The sequence below is a fragment of the Haliotis rubra genome, unplaced genomic scaffold (genome assembly GCF_003918875.1).
Source record: "Haliotis rubra isolate DU_JTF1 unplaced genomic scaffold, ASM391887v1 Scf490, whole genome shotgun sequence".
In the NCBI taxonomy this organism is placed as follows: Eukaryota; Metazoa; Mollusca; class Gastropoda; order Lepetellida; family Haliotidae; genus Haliotis; species Haliotis rubra.
The window spans coordinates 551385-572700 of record NW_025767180.1 but is presented as its reverse complement, the minus strand read 5'-3'; the positions used below and the strand labels follow the sequence as shown (position 1 = coordinate 572700).

At 41.4% G+C, this 21316-nt stretch overlaps 1 protein-coding gene across 2 annotated transcripts in view; it reads left to right on the top strand.

Annotated features, from left to right (window-relative positions):
• LOC124291398 (myopalladin-like) overlaps positions 1-19649 on the top strand; it is a 97319-nt gene extending 77670 nt beyond the window's left edge. Inside the window, exons 3-5 of one of the 2 annotated variants that reach the window (XM_046728385.1) lie at positions 11650-11886; positions 13418-13455; positions 19261-19356. In XM_046728385.1, the coding sequence (XP_046584341.1) occupies positions 11650-11886; positions 13418-13449 (269 nt within the window). In that variant the 3' untranslated portion in view covers positions 13450-13455; positions 19261-19356. Of the gene's footprint in view, positions 1-11649; positions 11887-13417; positions 13456-19260 lie in introns of both variants that reach the window. The other variant, XM_046728384.1, reaches the window with a different exon arrangement.
• The last annotated feature ends 1667 nt before the right edge of the window (positions 19650-21316 follow it).

Here is a 21316-nt window from a genome sequence, read left to right as displayed (position 1 = left end):
GCTGCAACAAGACGTGCTTACCCAAACTAAAACACGTCTTGCTTATCCCAGCCACCAAACTGCTGACTGACCCTGGCTGCAACAAGACGTGCTTACCCAAGCTAGAACATGCCTTGCTTATCCCAGCCACCAAACTGCTGACTGACCCTGGCTGTAACAAGACGTGCTTACCCACGCTAAAACATGCCTTGCTTATCCCAGCCACCAAACTGCTGACTGACCCTGGCTGCAACAAGACGTGCTTACCCAAACTAAAACACGTCTTGCTTATCCCAGCCACCAAACTGCTGACTGACCCTGGCTGCAACAAGACGTGCTTACCCAAGCTAGAACATGCCTTGCTTATCCCAGCCACCAAACTGCTGACTGACCCTGGCTGTAACAAGACGTGCTTACCCACGCTAAAACATGCCTTGCTTATCCCAGCCACCAAACTGCTGACTGACCCTGGCTGTAACAAGACATGCTTACCCATGCTGAAACAAGTGTTGCTTACCCAAGCCACCACACCGCTTGCTGGCCCCTTGTTGCAATAAAACGTGGTCACCCTACTACACGACTACGTAACTACTTTCAACGGGGCTTGCTTACCCTTGCCATGACACGCCTTACCCTAACAACTACAGGTTTTGCTTACCCAAGGTTCACTTAGGATCGCTTGATTAGCCAACTGCGACACGTCTGTCTCATTCAAACCACCACTTGTCCAAGCTGCAAAACATTTTGTCTTCCCTATATCGACAACACATCCTGTCTACTTCAACCACTACACGCCAGACGAGAGATCCTTAGCAAACTCTTGCATGGTCATGTCTTGCTGACGTCTTTCTTATCTTAGACATGCTTACAATAACCTTTACTCAAGATCACGCGTCATGCTTAATATAAGTGTCATTCACCCAAAAAGTCTGATGCCTTGTTCCGCGCATTACTTGCCAAAAACCACCACTTCTCTCGTTCTGGAGAATACTAGCTGTCCAATCAGAGAACTCGGCTTGTCAAATGCTCTTGTCAAGACGGAATGTAATATTGCCACTGTGTCTCTCTTGTCTTTCCGAGACATGCTGAATGTAATCACGGAATATAACGAGTAGTGATGAGTGTCTCTGATACAGCACGACAAGCCCAAGCCACCCAACAACCTGGTAGCACTGAGTGCATTTGCTTTCGTCAAACACGCCTAGGATATAATTTCAAACAGACCCCGCACAGGGATAATAAATCTTAATCACCAAGCATAAAATCCTTTAAGTGTCCATTGATCGCGTTATGGGTTTAATTACATTTGATTGTTCTCTTTTCTTGGGTCTCGCGTCTACCATTCTAACAACGTTCGTCCCAACATTCCCCCAAACACCGCCGATGTCATCCCTTGCTAATGAACCAATGTCTTGCGTGAGTGTTATCAAGCACGGATTCTCCCCCGAGTCGATTGAACACACACACTTCTGGTCGTCAGCGGTCAGGGCCAATTTGTTTACTTCAAGAGATCCAGGCTTTACTAATCGATAACTAATAAACGCTCACAGCCTTCTGTCATTTTGTTTTATTCCTGTAATAGAAGGCCATTCCAATCGATCATTAATTGGCATCATGCCAGCGGCCCTACCAAAAACTCAATATGCCTCCACGTCCGACTGCGACGCGTTGCCTTCAGTTCTGGTCTCGAATACGAGAAAATTGGTCGTAATTTGAGGTTTCAAATGAAATTACTGAACTTTGTAATTGTAGCCTGTGTGTTGCACGCATTTGGTTAACGGATTTGAATCATTAATACATCTCGCAAGGGTGCACGTAATCTGAAAGGTAATGTTTTCCTGAATGCCACGCTAGCTGTTGTTTTTCGTAAGAGTGTAGCCAAAGAGATGCGGTGCGTGGCATTGTGATGTTTATAATGGCACCTTTTTTGCAATCACTGGTGTGTAAAACGTTGGCGTAAATAATTTTATAACCTACGAGGGCGAAAATATCGGGGTTCATATTTTCATACGATGCCCTAGGGCAAAATATCACTTTGACATGGTGACGTGACGTCATGAACAATGTTAGGACGTCACGTTTTTTCTCTAACGTTGCGTTCTACATGCGGCGACGGCGGGTAGCCAGCCTATGTTTGAAAGTAGATTTGGGTCTATTTTCCTCAAATTTGACGACTTCGGTAATAAACAGAATATTATATTCGTGCCCATATCATACTATGGTTACGAAACTCGTGCCTAAATATCGGTATATCCCTCGCTCTCGCTCGGGAAATACCAACATTTAGGGACTCATGTCGTAAACATAATATGACATGGGCACGAATATAATCTCCTCTATGTATTTCGGTTATTTCACGGCATTATAAGCAAATTTTAGATGTTCACCACTTGAACGCGCAACCTTAAACTGAAGTTAAATTATCATACGTGGGACAATAATTGGATTCCATCACAGTACCAGTAAATCTTGGTAATGCAAAGGGAGTGGATTCTGTAAGTGATCGAATATTTGATATGACCATGAATATCAGGTGTTACCTTAAGGATCACAATAAATGCCATACTGTCTTCCTACCCAGGAGGGAGTTGTGGGATAGCCTAGTGGTTAAAGCGTTCGCTCGTCACGCCTAAGGCCCGTGTTCGATTCCTCACATGGGCACAATGTGTGAAGCCCATTTCTGGTGTCCCCGCCGTGATGTTGCTGGAATATTGCTAACAGCGGCGTAAAACCATGCCTACTCACTCACTCCTCCCCAGGGCCATTAAATCCTGGCATCGCTAAGGGATGTAACTCTGTGAGGGAGCGTGTCATTCGTTTGCCCTTTACATGTAGTTTGACTTTACTACTGTCGGCGGTTACCATGGTTTTAGCTGATGATCAATTTTCAATTAGTCATAAAAAATATTTTCATTTCTTCATAGGGCCGTCGGCATAACATACTTCGCTACATGATGTACATAATATCTTTCAATGTACCTTGTTGGTTGGATATACATGTATTTGTCTACCGCATGTACTCCATGAACTAACCCAGAAAATGAAATGCTTTTCCTTGCGCTCATCGCAAAATACATGGATAACGATAAATGTCCCTTCGTTAGACATGTTTTATTTGCACTCCCTGTGGGTTCCTGTTTAGAAGGGGCGGTGTGGTAGCCACGTGGTTAAAGCGTTTGCTCGTCACGCCGAAGACCCGGGTTCGATTCCCCACATGGGTACAATGTGTGAAGCTCATCTCTGGTGTCCCCCGCCGTGATATTCCTGGAATATTGCTAAAATCGGCGTAAAACCAAACTCAATCACTCACTGGTTAGAATGGGTCCCAAACTTACCGCTTGTAGTCCACATGAGCCGAATTGCATGTCATCTACATTGGCGTTGTTCATGGTATCAATCTCTGGTTCGCTTGGTCCAGACACTTTTTTTCACAAACCGGCGTCTTACAGCAGGAATATTGCCGAGTGCGATTTTCAGCAAAAAAGGTGCCAATTTACCACTCTTTTACAATTTGAAACCCGTTTTGTTTCTGTGTGCTCTTAACTCTAGCAAGTATCACGTGTGTTATCGCGCAGTTGCTGACAACGCACATTCTCGTGAAGATCCGGATACGAACTGAACAGTCGTTAGAGGCTGCTGGAGGAACGGGTGGTCAGAATGGCTAAATTTCGCTTGTGCATGTCATCGTATCCGAGCTGCGTAGATCGATGCTCATTATGTCAATCACTGGATTGTCTGATACAGACTCAATGGTATACACGCCATACAGCTGGATAAACGCTTTGCGGGGCTATACAACAAACAAATTACAGCTAATATTTACATGTGTGTGTATATATATTACTGCCAATTTTCATGACTTGTCATTGATAGCGTTTCAAATCGATTTTTTTTTATTAAATGCAATGCTGCGTTAAAAATATAACCAAGAAACAAAACTGACAACATGCACGGTGTCAGAAAGTCCGCACTAAGACACCTTGACCTGACCAAAGTAACTAAGCTTCTTACAGAGGCCTGTCTGGGAGAACGTCCTTCAATCCCTTGTACAGTTTAGCCCTGTTGTTAAGGAATAGCATGCAGACCCGGGCAACGCCGTCTGTCGAAGCAACGCGAACTGCCAGCCTAATGCAAGGTAAACAAATCGCGGTACCCAATCAGATTTGACAGTGCTGGCAAAATGGTTATTCCCCAAAATAACGTTAGATTATTTAAAATATATATCTTCAAATATATTCTAAGTGGAGTTAAAAAATGATTCTTGACTTAGATTCATATGTTTAATATTTCTCTTGGGTCTGGCGGTCAGACCAACAAAATGGCTGTGCATCCCTTTTTACAGTTCACACTGTCTCGGACTGTCATTTTGCACTGGAGAGAAAATGAAACACCGTTCAAAGGCGTTTAAACCATCTACCAACCCTTTCTCATCAACCCTATCGTCCTTCCCAATATATCATGCATCTTCAAACCCCAGACCATACGATATTGTTCATTACGGACCCCAGCACACACACACACACACACACGCACATGTCGATGTTAATGGGTTACAATCTGAGAAGTGTAAGAGACAAGTTCGTGTATTAGGTCATGAAGTTTCTGCACAGATTTAGAACATAAACAAAACTCTCCTTTACAGAATTATCCTTTTAACGGTAATCCTCTGTGACCTTCCCAGGCAGGAACTCCTTCGATCTATTTCCCCGCTTTCTTCCAGCCAAAAAATTACTCTGATTAAAAGAAACACACACTCAGCTATCTATAAAACACAAACAACCTTGGATGCCTGAATCACATCCTAAACAGATTACGTCCCTAGACTATAATCTAACGGACCTGCAACAGCAAAAAATAGCTGACATTCTAAAACGTTACTGAGCGGGTTAGGCAACGACCGTTAATGCACCTGACCTACTTAATGGCTGGAACACTCTGAACCCAGCCGATGGTTGCGATACTTTCATCAAACATTCAGATAATACATTTGCATGTTCCGAGTACTTTAACCTGATTTATGAGTAATAAAGACTCTTCTAGCTGTGGTTTAAAGTATTTCGTGCAATTTGATAAGGTTACTTTGAGTGGGTGATATTAGGTTGAATTTAAATTTACTGCCACTCCATCTCAGAACGTTGGCACAAGACTCTCATTTAAGTATTGATCTTTGTTCGTTGTGGAGCTGATAGAACTTGTAGAAGGTCTGGCTGCTTTGTATCTCTAAGAGTGAGTGAGTGACCCGCAACAACCAGCGTCCCCACCAGACAACTACAAGACGCCAAAGGTTCCTGCTCTCTTACACATGTGCCATGCATGCACCTATTACAGAGGGGGTGGTGGGGTAGTCTAGTGGTTGAAGTGTTCGCTCGTCACGCCGAAGCCCCGGGTTCGATTCCCCACATGGGTACAATGTGTGAAGCCAATTTCTGGTGTACCCCGCTATGATATTGCTGGAATATTGGTAAAAGCGGCGTAAAACTAAACTCACTCGTTCACTTAATACTGATCGTAATTTTAAACTTTCAACAATCACAGTACATTCGGTTGGCTCGAGAATTAAATGTTTAGCCTTAATAGTAGTAGAATTACTAGTGTAGTGGTTCAAGTGTTGGCTCGTCGCGCCGGAGAGCAGGGTCGAATTCCCAAAATATATAAGTTTATAAGTGAAGCCCATTATTGCGCTTCTTGGCGTGACATAGCTGGAATATAATCATAAGCGGCAGAAAAGCATAGTTAGTTACTCACTCACTCACTCGAGGATAATGTATCTTCGTTACAATAACAATATTAACAAAATTGCTGTTTGAAGTCAAAGAGGGCACAGGTAGTTCGTTTTACTATCCATGTCAACATATATATCCATATAAGTATTAGCATCTCCTATTGTTCTTTTTAGCATTAAGTCAAATGGTTGTCTGTCGAAACCTGTCCTCCACAAATACATGCGAAAAGGACATTACACCAAGAGAGAGTGAGCGAACATGATTTTACACCGCCCTTTAGCGTTATTACAGCTGTATCACGGCGGGGGGCACCAAAGATGGATTTCCCACATTGTACCCATGTGAGGAATCGAACCCTGATTCTTGGGGTGACGAGCGAACGCATTTCCCACTAGTCTACTCAACTGCCCCTTTCGCCTGGAGACAAATGTGGACACGTATCTTCATTCCCACTAAATACTGTTTCAATATGTCAGTCTACCAGTTGATAACAATTGGACTCCTATGATATGTCACCGATCTAACGTTCTAGAAATTTAGGGGCGGTGGGGTAGCCCAATGTGTTAGAGCGTTTGCTCGTCACGCCGAAGCCCCGAGTTCGATTCCCCACATGGGTACTTCGTGTGAAGCCCATTTTCGGTGTCCCCCGCCGTGACATTGCTGTAATAAAATTTATTTCAAAAGCGACGTAAAACCCAACTCACTCACTCTAGCAATTAAGCGTCCTTATGGTCCCCTCGATCGCGACCATTGCGCGAAATCCTCTCACAGGAGACGCGGTCGTTGGTACGTAATTTCGGCAAATAGGGCATAATTGTTTGAAAAAACGTCTCGTTGTCGCGAACCCTTTGTAATTACGGGGAAGTTTGTTTTCACTGGCAATGTACTGGTGTTAAACGAATTATGAACGTCGTGGTTTCTTTAGCTTGACTGACAATCTGTTCAAAACAGTCTTCCACACGATCGTGACTTGTTCGCTTGGAGTTCGCGCCACTTTAGCGATGTTGGGGATGTTTGTTTTCACTGTAAGTGTAATGCGATACAGCAAATATCATCAATACACGATTAGCATTAACATACACGGCCACAGCTGTAGCAAATTTCAGTGACGCCAATCAATACACGTGGAGGGAAAACTGGCTGTGCAAATATCTTTGATGCCAATATGTTTGAAGAATTCTTTGATCCAGTCTTTGAAAAAAACGTACCACATGATGCGAGCCCTTCATTGGTCGTTTGAATCTGAAATGAACATGAAATGCCATAAGCTGGCATTAGAACGGACTGTAGGATAACGGTCAGGTTTATCCGTTGACAAAACAGAGTGATTATGGCTTTACGCCGCTTTTAGCAATATTCCAACAATAGGCCAAAAATGGGCTTCAAACATTGTACCCGTGATGGGAATCGAACACGGGTCTTCGGGGGTGACAAGCGAACACTTTAACCATTAGGCTACCCCACCACCCCCTAAATTTGGTTGCGAAACAGAGTTACTGGTGCCATTGAGGCAAGTGGGGTTATTAGGCGATACTGTTGATACTAGATTCTTGTATCGTTATTAGAAGCCAGTGTCGATGTTAGGTCATAAGTGTCAGGGGCGGTGGGGTAGCCTAGTGGTTAAAGCGTTCGCTCGTCACGCCGAAACCCCGGGTTGATTCCCCACATGGGTACAATGAATGAAGCCCATTATCGGTGTACCCCGCCGTGATATTGTTGGAATATTGCTAAAAGCGGCGTAAAACCACACTCGCTCACACACTCTTAGTTTCAGTGTAAGACATCCGGTGTCGATATAAGACTTTGGAGTTGATAATAGATCATAGCCTGATCCTAGTGTCGACATATAAGGCCATCGTATTGCTAGCGGGGCGGTGGGGTAGCCTAGTGGTTAAAGCGTGCGCTCGTCACGCAGAAGATAGGGGTTCGATTCCCCACATGGGCACAATATGTGAAGCCCATTTCTAGTGTCCCCCGGCGTGATATTGCTGGAATATTGCTAAAAGCTGCGTAAACCTAAACCACTCACTCGTATTGCTAACAGACAATAGCCCCGGAACGATAATGGAGAGTGGTCATAAAGTTATATTGAGTTAAGGGTCTCCTAACGACGTGTCACTGTACAGCTTATGTTGGATTGTGTCATTTGAACAGCATAGCGTTAAAACAACCATTATGCAATGCACAGATATAACTGTCAGGGGGCAGGAAATAAAACAACTACTTCAAATGGTTAACACTCAAAATGTACTTAAAGGGGAAGCGTGTCTTTCCAAATGCTAGCTATAGGCCATTCGAATCAGAATGCATGGTTTTCAAACACATTAGACACTTAATATCATAAATTAAGATGTTCCGCGTTGATGTTCAGACAGCTTCATTCTACACTCCCAGTTTGCAAGAACACTCTCTACCACATGATGAACACCGGCGATCGATCAAATCATATGACCACTCCATGAAGCATTGGTATCGTCTCCTCGTGGTTGCTTTGTACAATATTGTTGCAATCAATGCACCGCCAGCACACTGTGTGGAGCCTAGAACCCTAGAAGCATCTTTATACGTACACGTCCCCAGAGGGGGACCATCCATTGCACTGTCAGAATGTGTTTGTGTAGTCAGGCCATGAGTGATCACAGCTCCAGACAGGGTAAACAACGCCGACAGAGCGATTCCTCGGCAGATGAAAATTGTGTTACAATACGAAACTGTACAGAGTGTCAGAGTTTGTGAAAGATCTCGCTGTGTAGACAGATCGTGGTGGAGCGTTGGACACAAAGTGAGTGAGTTAGTGAGTGGGTTATGGATGGGTAGTTGGGTGATGGAACTGGTTAGTGAGTGCTGGTATTTTCCGCCTTGGTCACTGTGCGACTTGTATGCCTTAAGGGGGCGGTGCCGTAGTCAAACGGTTAAAGCGGTGGTCGTCACGCCAAAGGTTCGGGTTTGATTCCTTGGTTTGATGCAATGTGTACCGCCGCCAATCCTGCCGCATCCATCTGCAGCGATATGAATGCAGAATGAATTAGTGAGGTTCGATCCAACTATATCACGACACTGAACCTCAACCTGAACCTTCACGCATTCCAGAGATTCTGGTCAGTAGGTCCTAAATAATCCAATTTCACCATTCCATATATCTTCCTCAACAACCTGTGAAGATTGGGTTAGAATTGATCTTCAGTAGCCCATGCTTGTCGTAAGAGGCGACTAATAGGGTCTGGTTTTCGGGCTCGATGACGTGATTGACACATGTCATCGTATCCCAATTGCGTAGATCGAGGCTCATGCTGTTGATCACTGGATTGTCTGGTCCAGACTGTTGCCGTGTGCGGTGTAAAACTAAACTAACTCATCGCACCTCCTCAAAATGAAACCGTTTTTAAGATAACAGGTAATAATTACAGCATTTTAACTAATATATTATAGCGACTGCAAACATTTTTTATGTACATTTTACCTTTTTATACTTTAGACTGCTTATACTATCACAATATGTTGACATAGCAACTTTTGTTGGATTCATGAACCACGTTTGAAAGATGTCTGGCCTGAACAGTTCCCAGTACCATTAAACACGGTCATGTTGCCCAAAGCTAAGTAGAAGTATCTTTTACCACACAATGTGTCTCGGCAGGGTGCAACCACTGATTGCAGTGACGTGAAGCCAACAGCATCAGGAAGATGATTAAAGAATCAATAACTGCGATTCCTTCTCTTGCTGTACCATTATCAATATTTATTTATACGCGATTGTCTGAATGGGAACGGAACGGTCTTGCTGTCCAGTTGAAGGTTGCTCTTGATTTAATAGAATATTCATAATTCTCGTAATTCCTGCATTACCGATTCCGAGTATTGATATATCAATGTCATGCCATAACTCGCACCGATTCCACAATTTCTGTATTGTAGAAACCGCAATTTGGTATTCACTGCTTTAGTCGACTGGGGAGGCGAGAACATCATTATTGAAGAGACCTTTTTTGTTGAACTGACAATAACATAACAACAGGAGATATGACTTTCGAATTTGGTCTTTAAACATTCCCCTGACGTCAGGTGAAATTGCGATTGTTCTTTTTCGAGTTGCATGTGCGTAGCCTTCGTTAACTCGAACTCAACAAATAACCATGACTCCTTGCAGTATAACTATCAACTACAATGACGGTGCCCATCAGTCCGTAGGGTGACCTTTAGTCCAAGAAATAAAACTATTTCATAAAAATATGATTTTGAAAAATATATTTATCTACAAATCAAATCCAAATGGAGCCCATAACAGCCCTTAGGCTGTAGCTATATCTAGCTACCTAGATCATTCTAGACTTGAGCTGTACTCCTATTTCATTTTGTTATCTGTATGAGTGAGTGAGTTATTTTACGCCGCTTGTAGCAATATTCCAGCAATATCACCACGGGGGACAGCAGAAATGGGCTCAACATCTTGTACCCATGTGGGGAATCGAACCCGAGTCTTCGGTGTGACGAGCAAACGCTTTAACCACTGGGCTACTCCACCGCCCCTTTTGTTCTCTGGGGTCTGGTGGACGGATTAATCAGTCCGATTAAAAGAGGTATCTCATTACAATGTCATTTCTTTGCAAGGCAATATTAAAAACAAATGTTCATTGTCGACACATTTTAAAGAGTCTCAAACGCAGTCCCAGTCAGACTATTCCAGCTTGGGCCTTTGCAGTACCGTCATAGGTCCAACGGTGGGATTTCAAAATGGCGGAGTTTGTCAGACATGTCGAGTTTGGATTAAACTGCACGTCAGTTTCTTGGGAGTTGTAGTGAATGTCGTGACAGCGGCAACATTGACAGCGTAACTATCACCCTTTGATGTCATGGTATTACGTAAACATGCATGCATAGTGATCTATTGATGTGACATAACGTTAAGAGGTTCAGATATCATGTCGATTAGAAATGACATTTGACTGGGCCAATCTCAACATGTCTTCCCCACAAACATGAACATATTGAGTGTTTATAAACTCATTTGCGTAACTGAAAGGAAAATGACAAAGCCGGTGTGTTAACTCCAGTAAGATATGTTTCTATTTCGGTTTGCAATAGACATGGTTACATGTGACGAGATTTAGAAAAATACTCCAGATTTAGTCATAATTACAGCGTGTGCTTTGTTTGTTATGTTTGGCCTTTCTTGCGGCAGTTGTTGGCAGATTAATTCAAGCAATCGCATCTATAGGATAATTATCCTGTTTTGAAACATCCAACCTTCACAAAAGAAAAAGGTTGTAATTTAGGATAATGTCTTTGTTGATTTGTTGTTTTGTACACTGATTGCTGTAGTTCCTAATGCACCAATGACGTCACGAGGAGTATATCCATATGGATTTGATGAATTTACAGAAGACGTCAACACGTTTTGCAAATGGTGCACTGTATTTTAAAGAGGATTTTGCTCGAATAAAATATGGCTGCACGATCATTTGAATTAAGTGATGGCAAGAACAAATATAACTGGGAAGCGATTCGATTCGCCATGTCGATCTGCGTCCGCAAATCGTGATGCAAGAATCATTTGGAATAGTACGAACCAATGTCTCCACAACTATATCTGGATTCCTGGGATTCACTAAAGTGGTGAGACATGCGTGGAATAAACGGACACGCCGGACTTGGCGTGATGAGGGAATGCTTGAACCCTATCGCCCCTCCTAGTTAGAGACTGACTGACTGAGTTTGGTTTTACGCCGCTTTTAGCAATATTCCAGCAACATCACGACACCAAAAATGGGCTTCACACATTGTGCCCATGTGGGGATTCGAACCCGGGTCTTCGGCGTGACGAGCCAACGCTTTAACCATTAGACTACCCCCACCGCCCCTCCTAGTTAAAGAAGCAGGATCATATGGAAAATAGGTTTCTTTCGACTCATGGATGCATTTATAATGTACATTTTTCTCTCCTTTTCAGTCAAATCCCGCAGCCCTAAACGAAAGTGCCAGACCAAACGAAGCGTGTCCTACCCACCGATGTTCCCCACTATAATTGAGAAGGTTGAGGAGGAGGAGAAAGAGGGCAAGGAGACAGCCCGCTCTCCCCCATCACCCCTCACACAGTTGTATGATGGACTCACCCTTCAGACGCGGCACACGTGGCCCAAGTTTCTTGGAGACTGGGCTTACGCCGACAATGCGCATCGCAATGGAGGTGCGTATCTTACGTTCGTGAGCATGGTTTTCTCTTGTTCCTTAACATTGTTGTGAGATTGTTGGGATTTAAGTAATTTTCGAATTGTTACTTTATGGTTTTTTTACGGAGAAACTACGACAATCGAAATGTCGAACTTTTAGAAGAGGAACAGAAGTATTTCCGTCAACAAATGTTTAAATAGTGACAACAACTTTCTTATGACATTTTCAAGCTTCTACATTTTCAACCGTAGCACTTTGAAATATTTGAACTGTTTTGAACTTCAAAGCATATTTAAAACGCAGCTATATCAAATTTCCCTCCTCTCGTTGAAATGTTCATGTACTCTGATCAACATCGCTAGGGCCTTTGGGAAAGTGGCAAATGTTTGTTAAAATGAAACGAAAGATGAGCCCATAAAAAGTGGAAGTAACAGAATCGTCAACCTAGAGCCACTGTGAGGATTGCTGGTATTTCGAAAGCAATTAATGTTATAAAGTGGAATGTCGTTAGCTCAAAGGCACATTGACAAAGTGTCGGGTTATCAGAAGTTCGAATACCGATAGTAGATGAAGCCCAGGTGAAGGTCATATGGATAGTGTCTCCCTGTAAGTTTAAGCTTCGCCGATGGCTACCTTTAAGCGGAATGTAGAGTTAATTATTCCTTGTTTACCAAGTATTGATGTATATTTATGTACATAGGAACATAAGACGTACAATCTACAACTTATTGCGTTTGGAATGAGAACAAATATATATACTGATAATGTTTTGATCTATTATTATTGTTAGCTAATTTTTAAATTTACATATATAAATGTATAGTATTAAAAATACTCTTAGCTTTAAACACTTTAGACAATATGTACATAATAGGTATCTAATTGAAAAGAATAAAAGCAAAGAAGATAAGTTTTATGAAAAGTGGATGTCATACCATGATTTTGCCAATTCTAAGTGATCTTTTTGATTCCTTCTTCTTGTAATCATGTAATTAGTCTTGATAATGTTGAACCCCCAAAATGTATTGTAAATGTGTGAATATTCTATGAATGTTTGGTGAATGAATGTGCTGTAGTGTGTTGTAGCGTGTTTCGTTTTTTAGAACAAATTACTGTATTCCACTTTTCAAACTCTCCTCCATAACGATTTTGTATAAGACTTTACAGTCCCCTGGCTGTATCGTCTTATTTGCAACAGGGCGTCAGGAAATTAAAAAAATAAATTAAAATAGATAATACGTACATGTAGCTCCACATAATTATAATGATATCGTGTATATGATTATTTATTACCCTAAACAGTGTAATTAGGAACGGTCTTCAAATCTGGGATATAAACATATACTGGTTGTTTTAATCGTGTTACTGTGGAACTGTTGTATATATTTCTTCACTCCTACGCCCATGCACCGTTTGGTTTTACTGTGAAATCTTTGCTTTTTTAAATGGTCTTTTTTTGTTGAATTCTGGGTTTTTTTATTGTGTGGCCTTGTCTTCTCATGTTCTCTCCTGTCTATGTTTGATCTTCACTCACCTTGACCTTTCAGGGTGCGTGGTACCAATTCAGTGCTCATTTTAAATATTTGTAAGTTGTTTAGTTTCGAGCCATTTGCTTTAGTTTGCTGACTTGCATAATGCCATGTGCAGCACACATAGTGAGTGAGAAACCCTTGAACTACACCGCATAGTGCGCATTTGCTTGGGTGTAGTGTAACCAGTTTAAGCACTATGCAACATATGTGCAAAATATGCTCTTGGTAAATAACAGCTGTTCATTCAATTTGATATTATTATTCGGTCGTTTGTATTTTATTGATAAATAAAAGGCAAAACACAGTACAATATCTTTCAGTAAAAGGTTAAATAAGTATCATATGTGAAATATGCACAGTACTGGAATACAATATTGGATTTTCTTATACGGAATTATATCACCAAGTATATTATATTATTGTTAAAAATGTATAGTTAACATGCAGTAAATTGTATGGAAAGATTTCAGTATCATTCCGATACAAACCGAGAATGCGTGTGTTTCTGTACACTTCTGCAATGAATTCAAATTTTCGATTTTTATGCATAAATAGTTTGTAGGCTTGATTGATTTTTCAGTGAAATGGCATATTTCATTTTGTATTACGCCGGGCACTGTGTTTGTATAATAAATGCACCAATAGATGGAGGCTTTCTCTGACAAGAGCATGGAATCATACCATTTTTCATTTTCCTCTATACCACTCAACTTTGACTAGGATAATCAGCAAAATGTGACATATATTTACACATACACTTGAGATTATGAGAACCAAGTTATTTTATCATAGAAAGATAATAAATATATCCATCAAAGGTGAGTTAAAGTATTTACTTAACCATTGAGCCTGACACGCGGACGGTTAGTCAGCCGTTGGAATGGGATTATGCAAGTCATCCAGAAACTAATGATTAGGAACAGTCAATGTTGTCTCATTTATGTTGCTATGCAACAGATCGAAGGCGGGCTTATTAATTTCATTGGCTTTTTCCCTTTCTGTAATTCTGTTACTTTATTTGCCGTTGTTCTTGCATGGTAGATGATGTTTCAATTGTCATAATTGCATACGTAGTATTTCGGTTTTCTTCATCCTGGGACCTTGAAGTTCACTAACAATGTGTTTCTTTAAACTGGTGCAAGTAGTTGTACGCCGACTGTATATCGGTACCAGCACCAGACTCGGTTGTCCGTTCTTGCTGGTTTTAGTAGTAGTAAAGTGGTTGGGTATTATGAGGGTCGTATTGGGTTATGTAATATCCTCGGTATGGTGTTGGAGTAGTATTGGTTCTGGTGGTATGGGGTTGGGTAATATATGCTAGTGAGGTGATATGGGTTTGGGCAATATGCTTGTTATGTAGTATGGGGTTGGGTATCATGCTTGTTATGTAGTATGGGGTTGGATACCATGCTTGTTATGTAGTATGGGGTTGGGTATCATGCTTGTTATGTAGTATGGGGTTGGGTATCATGCTTGTTATGTAAGTATGGGGTTGGGTATCATGCTTGTTATGTAGTATGGGGTTGGGTATCATGCTTGTTATGTAGTATGGGGTTGGGTATCATGCTTGTTATATCATCATGCTTGTTATGTAGTATGGGGTTGGGTATCATGCTTGTTATGTAGTATGGGGTTGGGTATCATGCTTGTTATGTAGTATGGGGTTGGGTATCATGCGTGTTATGTAGTATGGGGTTGGGTATCATGCTTGTTATGTAGTATGGGGTTGGGTATCATGCGTGTTATGTAGTATGGGGTTGGGTATCATGCTTGTTATGTAGTATGGGGTTGGGTATCATGCTTGTTATGTAGTATGGGGTTGGGTATCATGCTTGTTATTTAGTATGGGGTTGGGTATCATGCTTGTTATGTAGTATAGGGTTGGATATCATGCTTGTTATGAAGTATGAACACAGACCACAGATCACAGAACACAGACAGACACAACTGAGGACCAGAAAGACACAGACCAAGGAACAGAATCACAGACACAGGAAGGAACAGACCACACATAATCACACACATGAATCACAGAATCATGAGACACATGACACAGAAGGAAATAGACAGAGAGACAGAATCACAAGGAAGGAAGACACAGACAGACAGAAAGACAATCAGAACACACGAACATGTAGTATAATAAGACCACACAGAATCAGAAAAGAAAATAATCAACAGGAAGGACCACAAACAGACAGAATCAGAACAGGCATGGAAGACAGACATGGAAGCACACAGACACATGGACAGACCACACAGAAGCACAGACAGGCATGGAATCACACATGGACAGAATATGGACAGACAGAATCACAGAATGAAGAGAACACATGGACACAGACACAGAATCACATGTAGCATGGACAGAATCACAGACACATGGAGACAGAATCACAGCATGACCACATGGACAGAATCACATGACCACACAGTGAACACAGTAGTATGGAGACACAATCACAAACATGCATGGAATAATCAGAAAATATAGTATGACCACAGACACAGACAGAATCACACAGTATGAAAGACAGACAGAATCACAGACACAGAATCATGAAGAAGTATGGAGACCAGACAGAACACACAGAATCATGAAAGAATAATCATGAAAATATGTAGTATGGATCATGAAAAGGAATATGGACATGACCAGAATCACGAGACCACATGCACACAGAATCACACAGACACAGACCACCCAGCACAATCACAGAACATGTAGCATGAGACCACAGCATGGACAGAATCACACATGGGACAGACCAGCCCAGTAGCATGGACACACATGCATGGACAGAATCACATGTAGCATGGAATCACACATGGAAAATCACCACAAGGAAGGACATGGACAGAATCACACATAGCATGGCTGGACAACCACACAGGACCACAGGAATGTGCTAGTTGGGTAATATGCTTGTTAGGTAGTGTGTGATGGGTGGGTAATATGCTAGTTGGGTAATATGCTTGTTAGGTAGTGTGTGATGGGTGGGTAATGTGCTAGTTGGGTAATATGCTTGTTAGGTAGTGTGTGATGGGTGGGTAATGTGCTAGTTGGGTAATATGCTTGTTAGGTAATATGCTTGTTAGGTAGTGTGTGATGGGTGGGTAATGCTAGTTGGGTAATATGATGTTAGGTGTTAGTAGGTAGTGTGTGATGGGTGGGTAATATGCTAGTTAGGTAATATGCTTGTTAGGTAGTGTGTGATGGGTGGGTAATGTGCTAGTTGGGTAATATGCTTGTTAGGTAGTGTGTGATGGGTGGGTAATATGCTAGTTGGGTAATATGCTTGTTAGGTAGTGTGTGATGGGCGGGTAATGTGCTAGTTGGGTAATATGCTTGTTAGGTAGTGTGTGATGGGTGGGTAATATGCTAGTTAGGGTAATATGCTTGTTAGGTAGCGTGGGATTGGGTAATATGCTTGTTAGGTAGCGTGGGATTGGGTAATATGCTTTAGGTAGGATGGGGTTAGGGTCAACATGATGTTACGTTTTACTTGTAGTAAAACTTTTCTTGCTATTATGAGACTATCGTGAAGCTAGTCCAGGTCATTCCTCGTACTGATGCACCGCTGTACTCGTATGAAAGTCAGCAGATCTACTATTGTGACCACCGTAGTTGTCCATTTTCACCTAGAGTGAGTCAGTGGACACTGGGAGACATTTTGGGACAGTTATCAAGTGTGGATGTACTCATCTCAAGCGTCCTCACGCCAGTCACTGTTATTTTCTTGACAACGGGTTATGCGATGTTTAATGCTTTCAATGTTGTATGAAAATGTTCTATTCTAATTTATTCTAACCTTTTTTTCTTAAATCTATCACCCTCGAAGTCATTCTTTTGTCCATAGAGAACACTTTCCTCACAGTGACCAGTGACTAGGATCTGAAGTTACCGAATCATTTCATCAATTCGATTATATTTCTTAGTTACCACTGCTGCGGAACAAGCTCGACATTGTTATCGTCAGATGTCATATACTGTTACGACATTTCCCAACTAATCATCGTTATGACTAATCATATACAGACAATCTGCTCTATTGTTTATAGTTTATATGAGGGGAACATCTGTTTCATACTTTTTATCGTCCATTCGAGGTCAATGAATGTTTAAAATTTTCTTATGAGCTGTAGTTATGACATGACCGTCCTGTTTATTGTGATTTATCCTTTATGCGCGGTCATCTTGTGACAATTACGATTTATCCTTTATGCAAGAGCATCATTAGCTTATTTCGAGTTGTCATGTGTACTCGGTTACTTTGTGTTTCTTACGATGTTCATACATGGTGTTTATTTCGATTTATTGTTTCTGCAAAGTCATCATGTGTATATTGCAATGTTCCTACATGGCTGCCATGCGTTTTGTTGGTTGGCTGGTTGGTTTGTTGTTTTACGCCGCACTCATGAGTATTCCAGTTGTATGGCGTCGGTATGTAAATGATCGAGTCTGGACCAGACAATCCTATGATCAACAGCATGAGTATCGCTCATGAGCAACAACATGGAATACGATGACACGTGTCAACCAAGACAGCGAGCCAGACCTCCCGATTCGCTTTGTACGACACGCATGGGTTGCTGAAGACCAGGGCCCCGTTCCTCAAAGCGATCGTAGCGCTAAGATGATCGTGACTCCCATACTTTAACATAGACTTACGACAGTCGTAGCGCTACAATCGCTTTGAGGAACAGGGCCCAGTTCTAACTCGGCTCTTCACGGGTCACTATATGTTTAATACCATTTACCGTTCGTGCATATGCAGCACGTGTCTATTACGATTCCCAGTTCATACGTGGTGACCTTGTGTCTATTACTAATTATAGTTTAAACGAGGCCGCCATTTGTTTATTACTGTTTACCTTAATACTAATTCAACCTGTGTTTGTTACCATTTATCGTTTACAAAAAGGCCACCATTTGTATATTTAAACCTGTGTCTATTACTATTTATCTTTATACAAGGCCACCTTGTGTGTATTACGACTCCATTCAAGGCCGCCTTTCATATATTACGATTTATCGTTATGCAGCCTCAATATGTCTGTTATCATTTATCGTATATACAAGCCCCAAGTTTAAAAAAATGTAGCTACGATTTATCGTCCTTGCACAAAACATCTAATTACTGTAGTTGCAACTTAACTATTTGAAATGAATGTTGTGTCATCATCCTGATTGATGCCTCGACGTTGCCATGGCTAACCTGACACTGATGTGTTGCAAGATGTGTTTCCGTTGCAGATAATTATAAGGAAGAAGAGCACACGGATCTCTCCCAAATATAACATCTGGCTACTTTCAGCTTTGCTCGATCTATTATTATTCTAATGTTTTATTGATTTTGTTTTAGACATAACGTTATGAAAACGCGCTTCTGTTTTTTAGTTCTGCATAGTTTGCTTTTTAAACTTGTTTCGGGAACGGAACATTTCGAAGGCTTGTTTTTTTATTTGTTTATAGATACCGAGCGTTTGATAATGAGCTTTCCCAATCGTTAACCAGTAGAAAAAGGCCTGCTCTACTGACATGTATTTTTACAAACTGCAAACTGAAGAATTGCTGTAGTAATTAAATTTATCTCAAGTCTATTGTGTATACATTGACAGTAATCATCCACAGCTAAATATTTACTGTTTTGTTAAACAGCCCCAATCGTGGATACAAAAATTCAGCCCGTGATAATACTTTCGACATCAATGTTGAAATTGAATATTACAAGATTCAAGAATATGCTTTTTAAGGCATTTTCAATCTGAACACGAGAGCTTTTGCTATTTAAAGGATTTTGTGTCTAGGATCGCATGTTGATTCGATAATAAATTTATTTTTGTTCTGCTTGCAGGGTCTTTTGGAAGCGAATCCGACTCCGAGGTCGGTGACGGTCATTCGCTTGAAAGCATAGAACATGACGACGACGTCTTCTCAGAGGAGAGCAGTGAAAAATCAAGTGAAGACGGACCGGGTAGTGCTTCGTTTTACGTTAGTAGTGAAGAGGCTTCACCGGAATCTCCCGAGTGTTTAATTAGGGATCTGAGTGGGGACAGCACTAAGGTTTCCGGGGAAACTAAACTTGAAAACATTGTTGTTAAAATGAACCTAACAACAACGAGCCTAAGGTTGCTAAACGAGATATGCATTTGCCCCTAACAAATGGACTTGTTTCTAATACAACGGCGCCGCTTTCAGAGTCAAGGGCAAAGGAAGCCAAAAAGTCAGACTCCAAAGTTTCTTCAAAGAAAAAAGATAAGGACTCTAGTGCCAAAAAGAGTGACGAAAAGAAGAAGGGTGAGAGAGCAAAAGAATCTAAAAAGAACGATGAAGATAAATCAGACAATTCTTTGAAAAAATTGGATTCAAAAGAAAAAACCGTGAAGAAATCCGACTCGAAAGAGAAAGTTGTGAAGAAAGAAAATACGGGTGTTAAGAAAACGGATCAGAAAGATGAATCCAAAATTAAAACAAAACGAAAGACGCCACAAAATCGTCAAAGGAAGGCACTAAAGTCTCCTCGGAAAAGAAATCTGTGAAAAAATCGGATATCAAAGACAAAAAGATAGGTTCCCCTAAAAAGAAGTCAGAAAGCAAAGAAAAGAAAACGAAAGCAGATTATATCACAAATCCAGACCCTCCCATATTGGGGGGAAGTCGCCCGCTCGTTTTGACAAATTTGAGCAGCAAAATTGCGGCCTGCGCATGCACGAACGGAAGTGATGAGGACAGCCAATCACTAGATGGCGGTGATGTATATACTAAAGCTAGTATCCAACCAGAGCAGAGCAAGCAGTGCAAGGATATTAGTGACGAGGTAGTGCGTTACCACGGCAACAAGGAACTTGCAATAGCACGACCGCCTGTTCCGGACGTTCCGTTTGGGCGGTTTTTCGAAGAATTTATATTCGTGGTGTGCTTGTTTACATTTCTGGCGCTATGCATCGGAATACCATCAGAAACCTTCGTACTAGTCGTCCTAGGGATGCACTTCTTCTACTCAATGGTTACCATTCTTGGACTGTGTTGAATACTAGATCAAGATTTGTGTTTGAAACTACATAGTGCAAACAGTCGATCTATACCTTTCAAAGTGTCTGTGTGGTGTTTGTACATAAAGAAATCAAGAAGATGGGTGTAAGCACATCTCCCCGTCATACTCCACCATCTGTGAACACGTGTCATAATAAATAACATCACTATCATATCAGAAGACTTTGCTAGCACAACCTTTAGTGAAGCTGCAATCGCACCAGAAAATCCTCAATGAGGGTCAGGTATTTTTGTAGACAGGCCCTGATCAGTGATTACGGACTTTATTTTGTAGATTTTGGCACAGGTAACGCTGAGTACGACTGTTCTTCCTTTATTCAATAATGACACAAATATAAATAGCTGACACTTTCCGTCGGTTATTGCTTTCAAACTACCTCCAACTAACTTCCTTGCGTTGTACGTACTCTAGGAAAACAGTTTCGATGGGCTTAACCAGGGAGACTATATAATGTTGTAGATTATCCCTGGCTTAACGCAAACACGAAAGCCCGCACTTGTACATAATAACACTGCCTCAACATATTTTAATTCAACACAATGATTTATTGGTTACTGTGATGGTTATCGTTGATTACACAATTCTGAATATGCAGAACACAGTCTTAGGTGCAGAGTCTATTCACTAAACTGTCAGTGAAGTGGTCGTAGATATGTGTTCTGTGAATAAGCCGTTTACGCAATGCCTCTCGTGTACGGGTGCACAGAGTCATTCTGACGTCAAATAAAACGAAACGTCAGGTAAAATAAGAACTGGATGTGACAACAATTTGATAAAAAAAAACTAAGGACAAAACAATGTTCAGCTACAACGATTCTAGATCAAGCAAATGTAAGTCACTTTTGTACTTCACTGG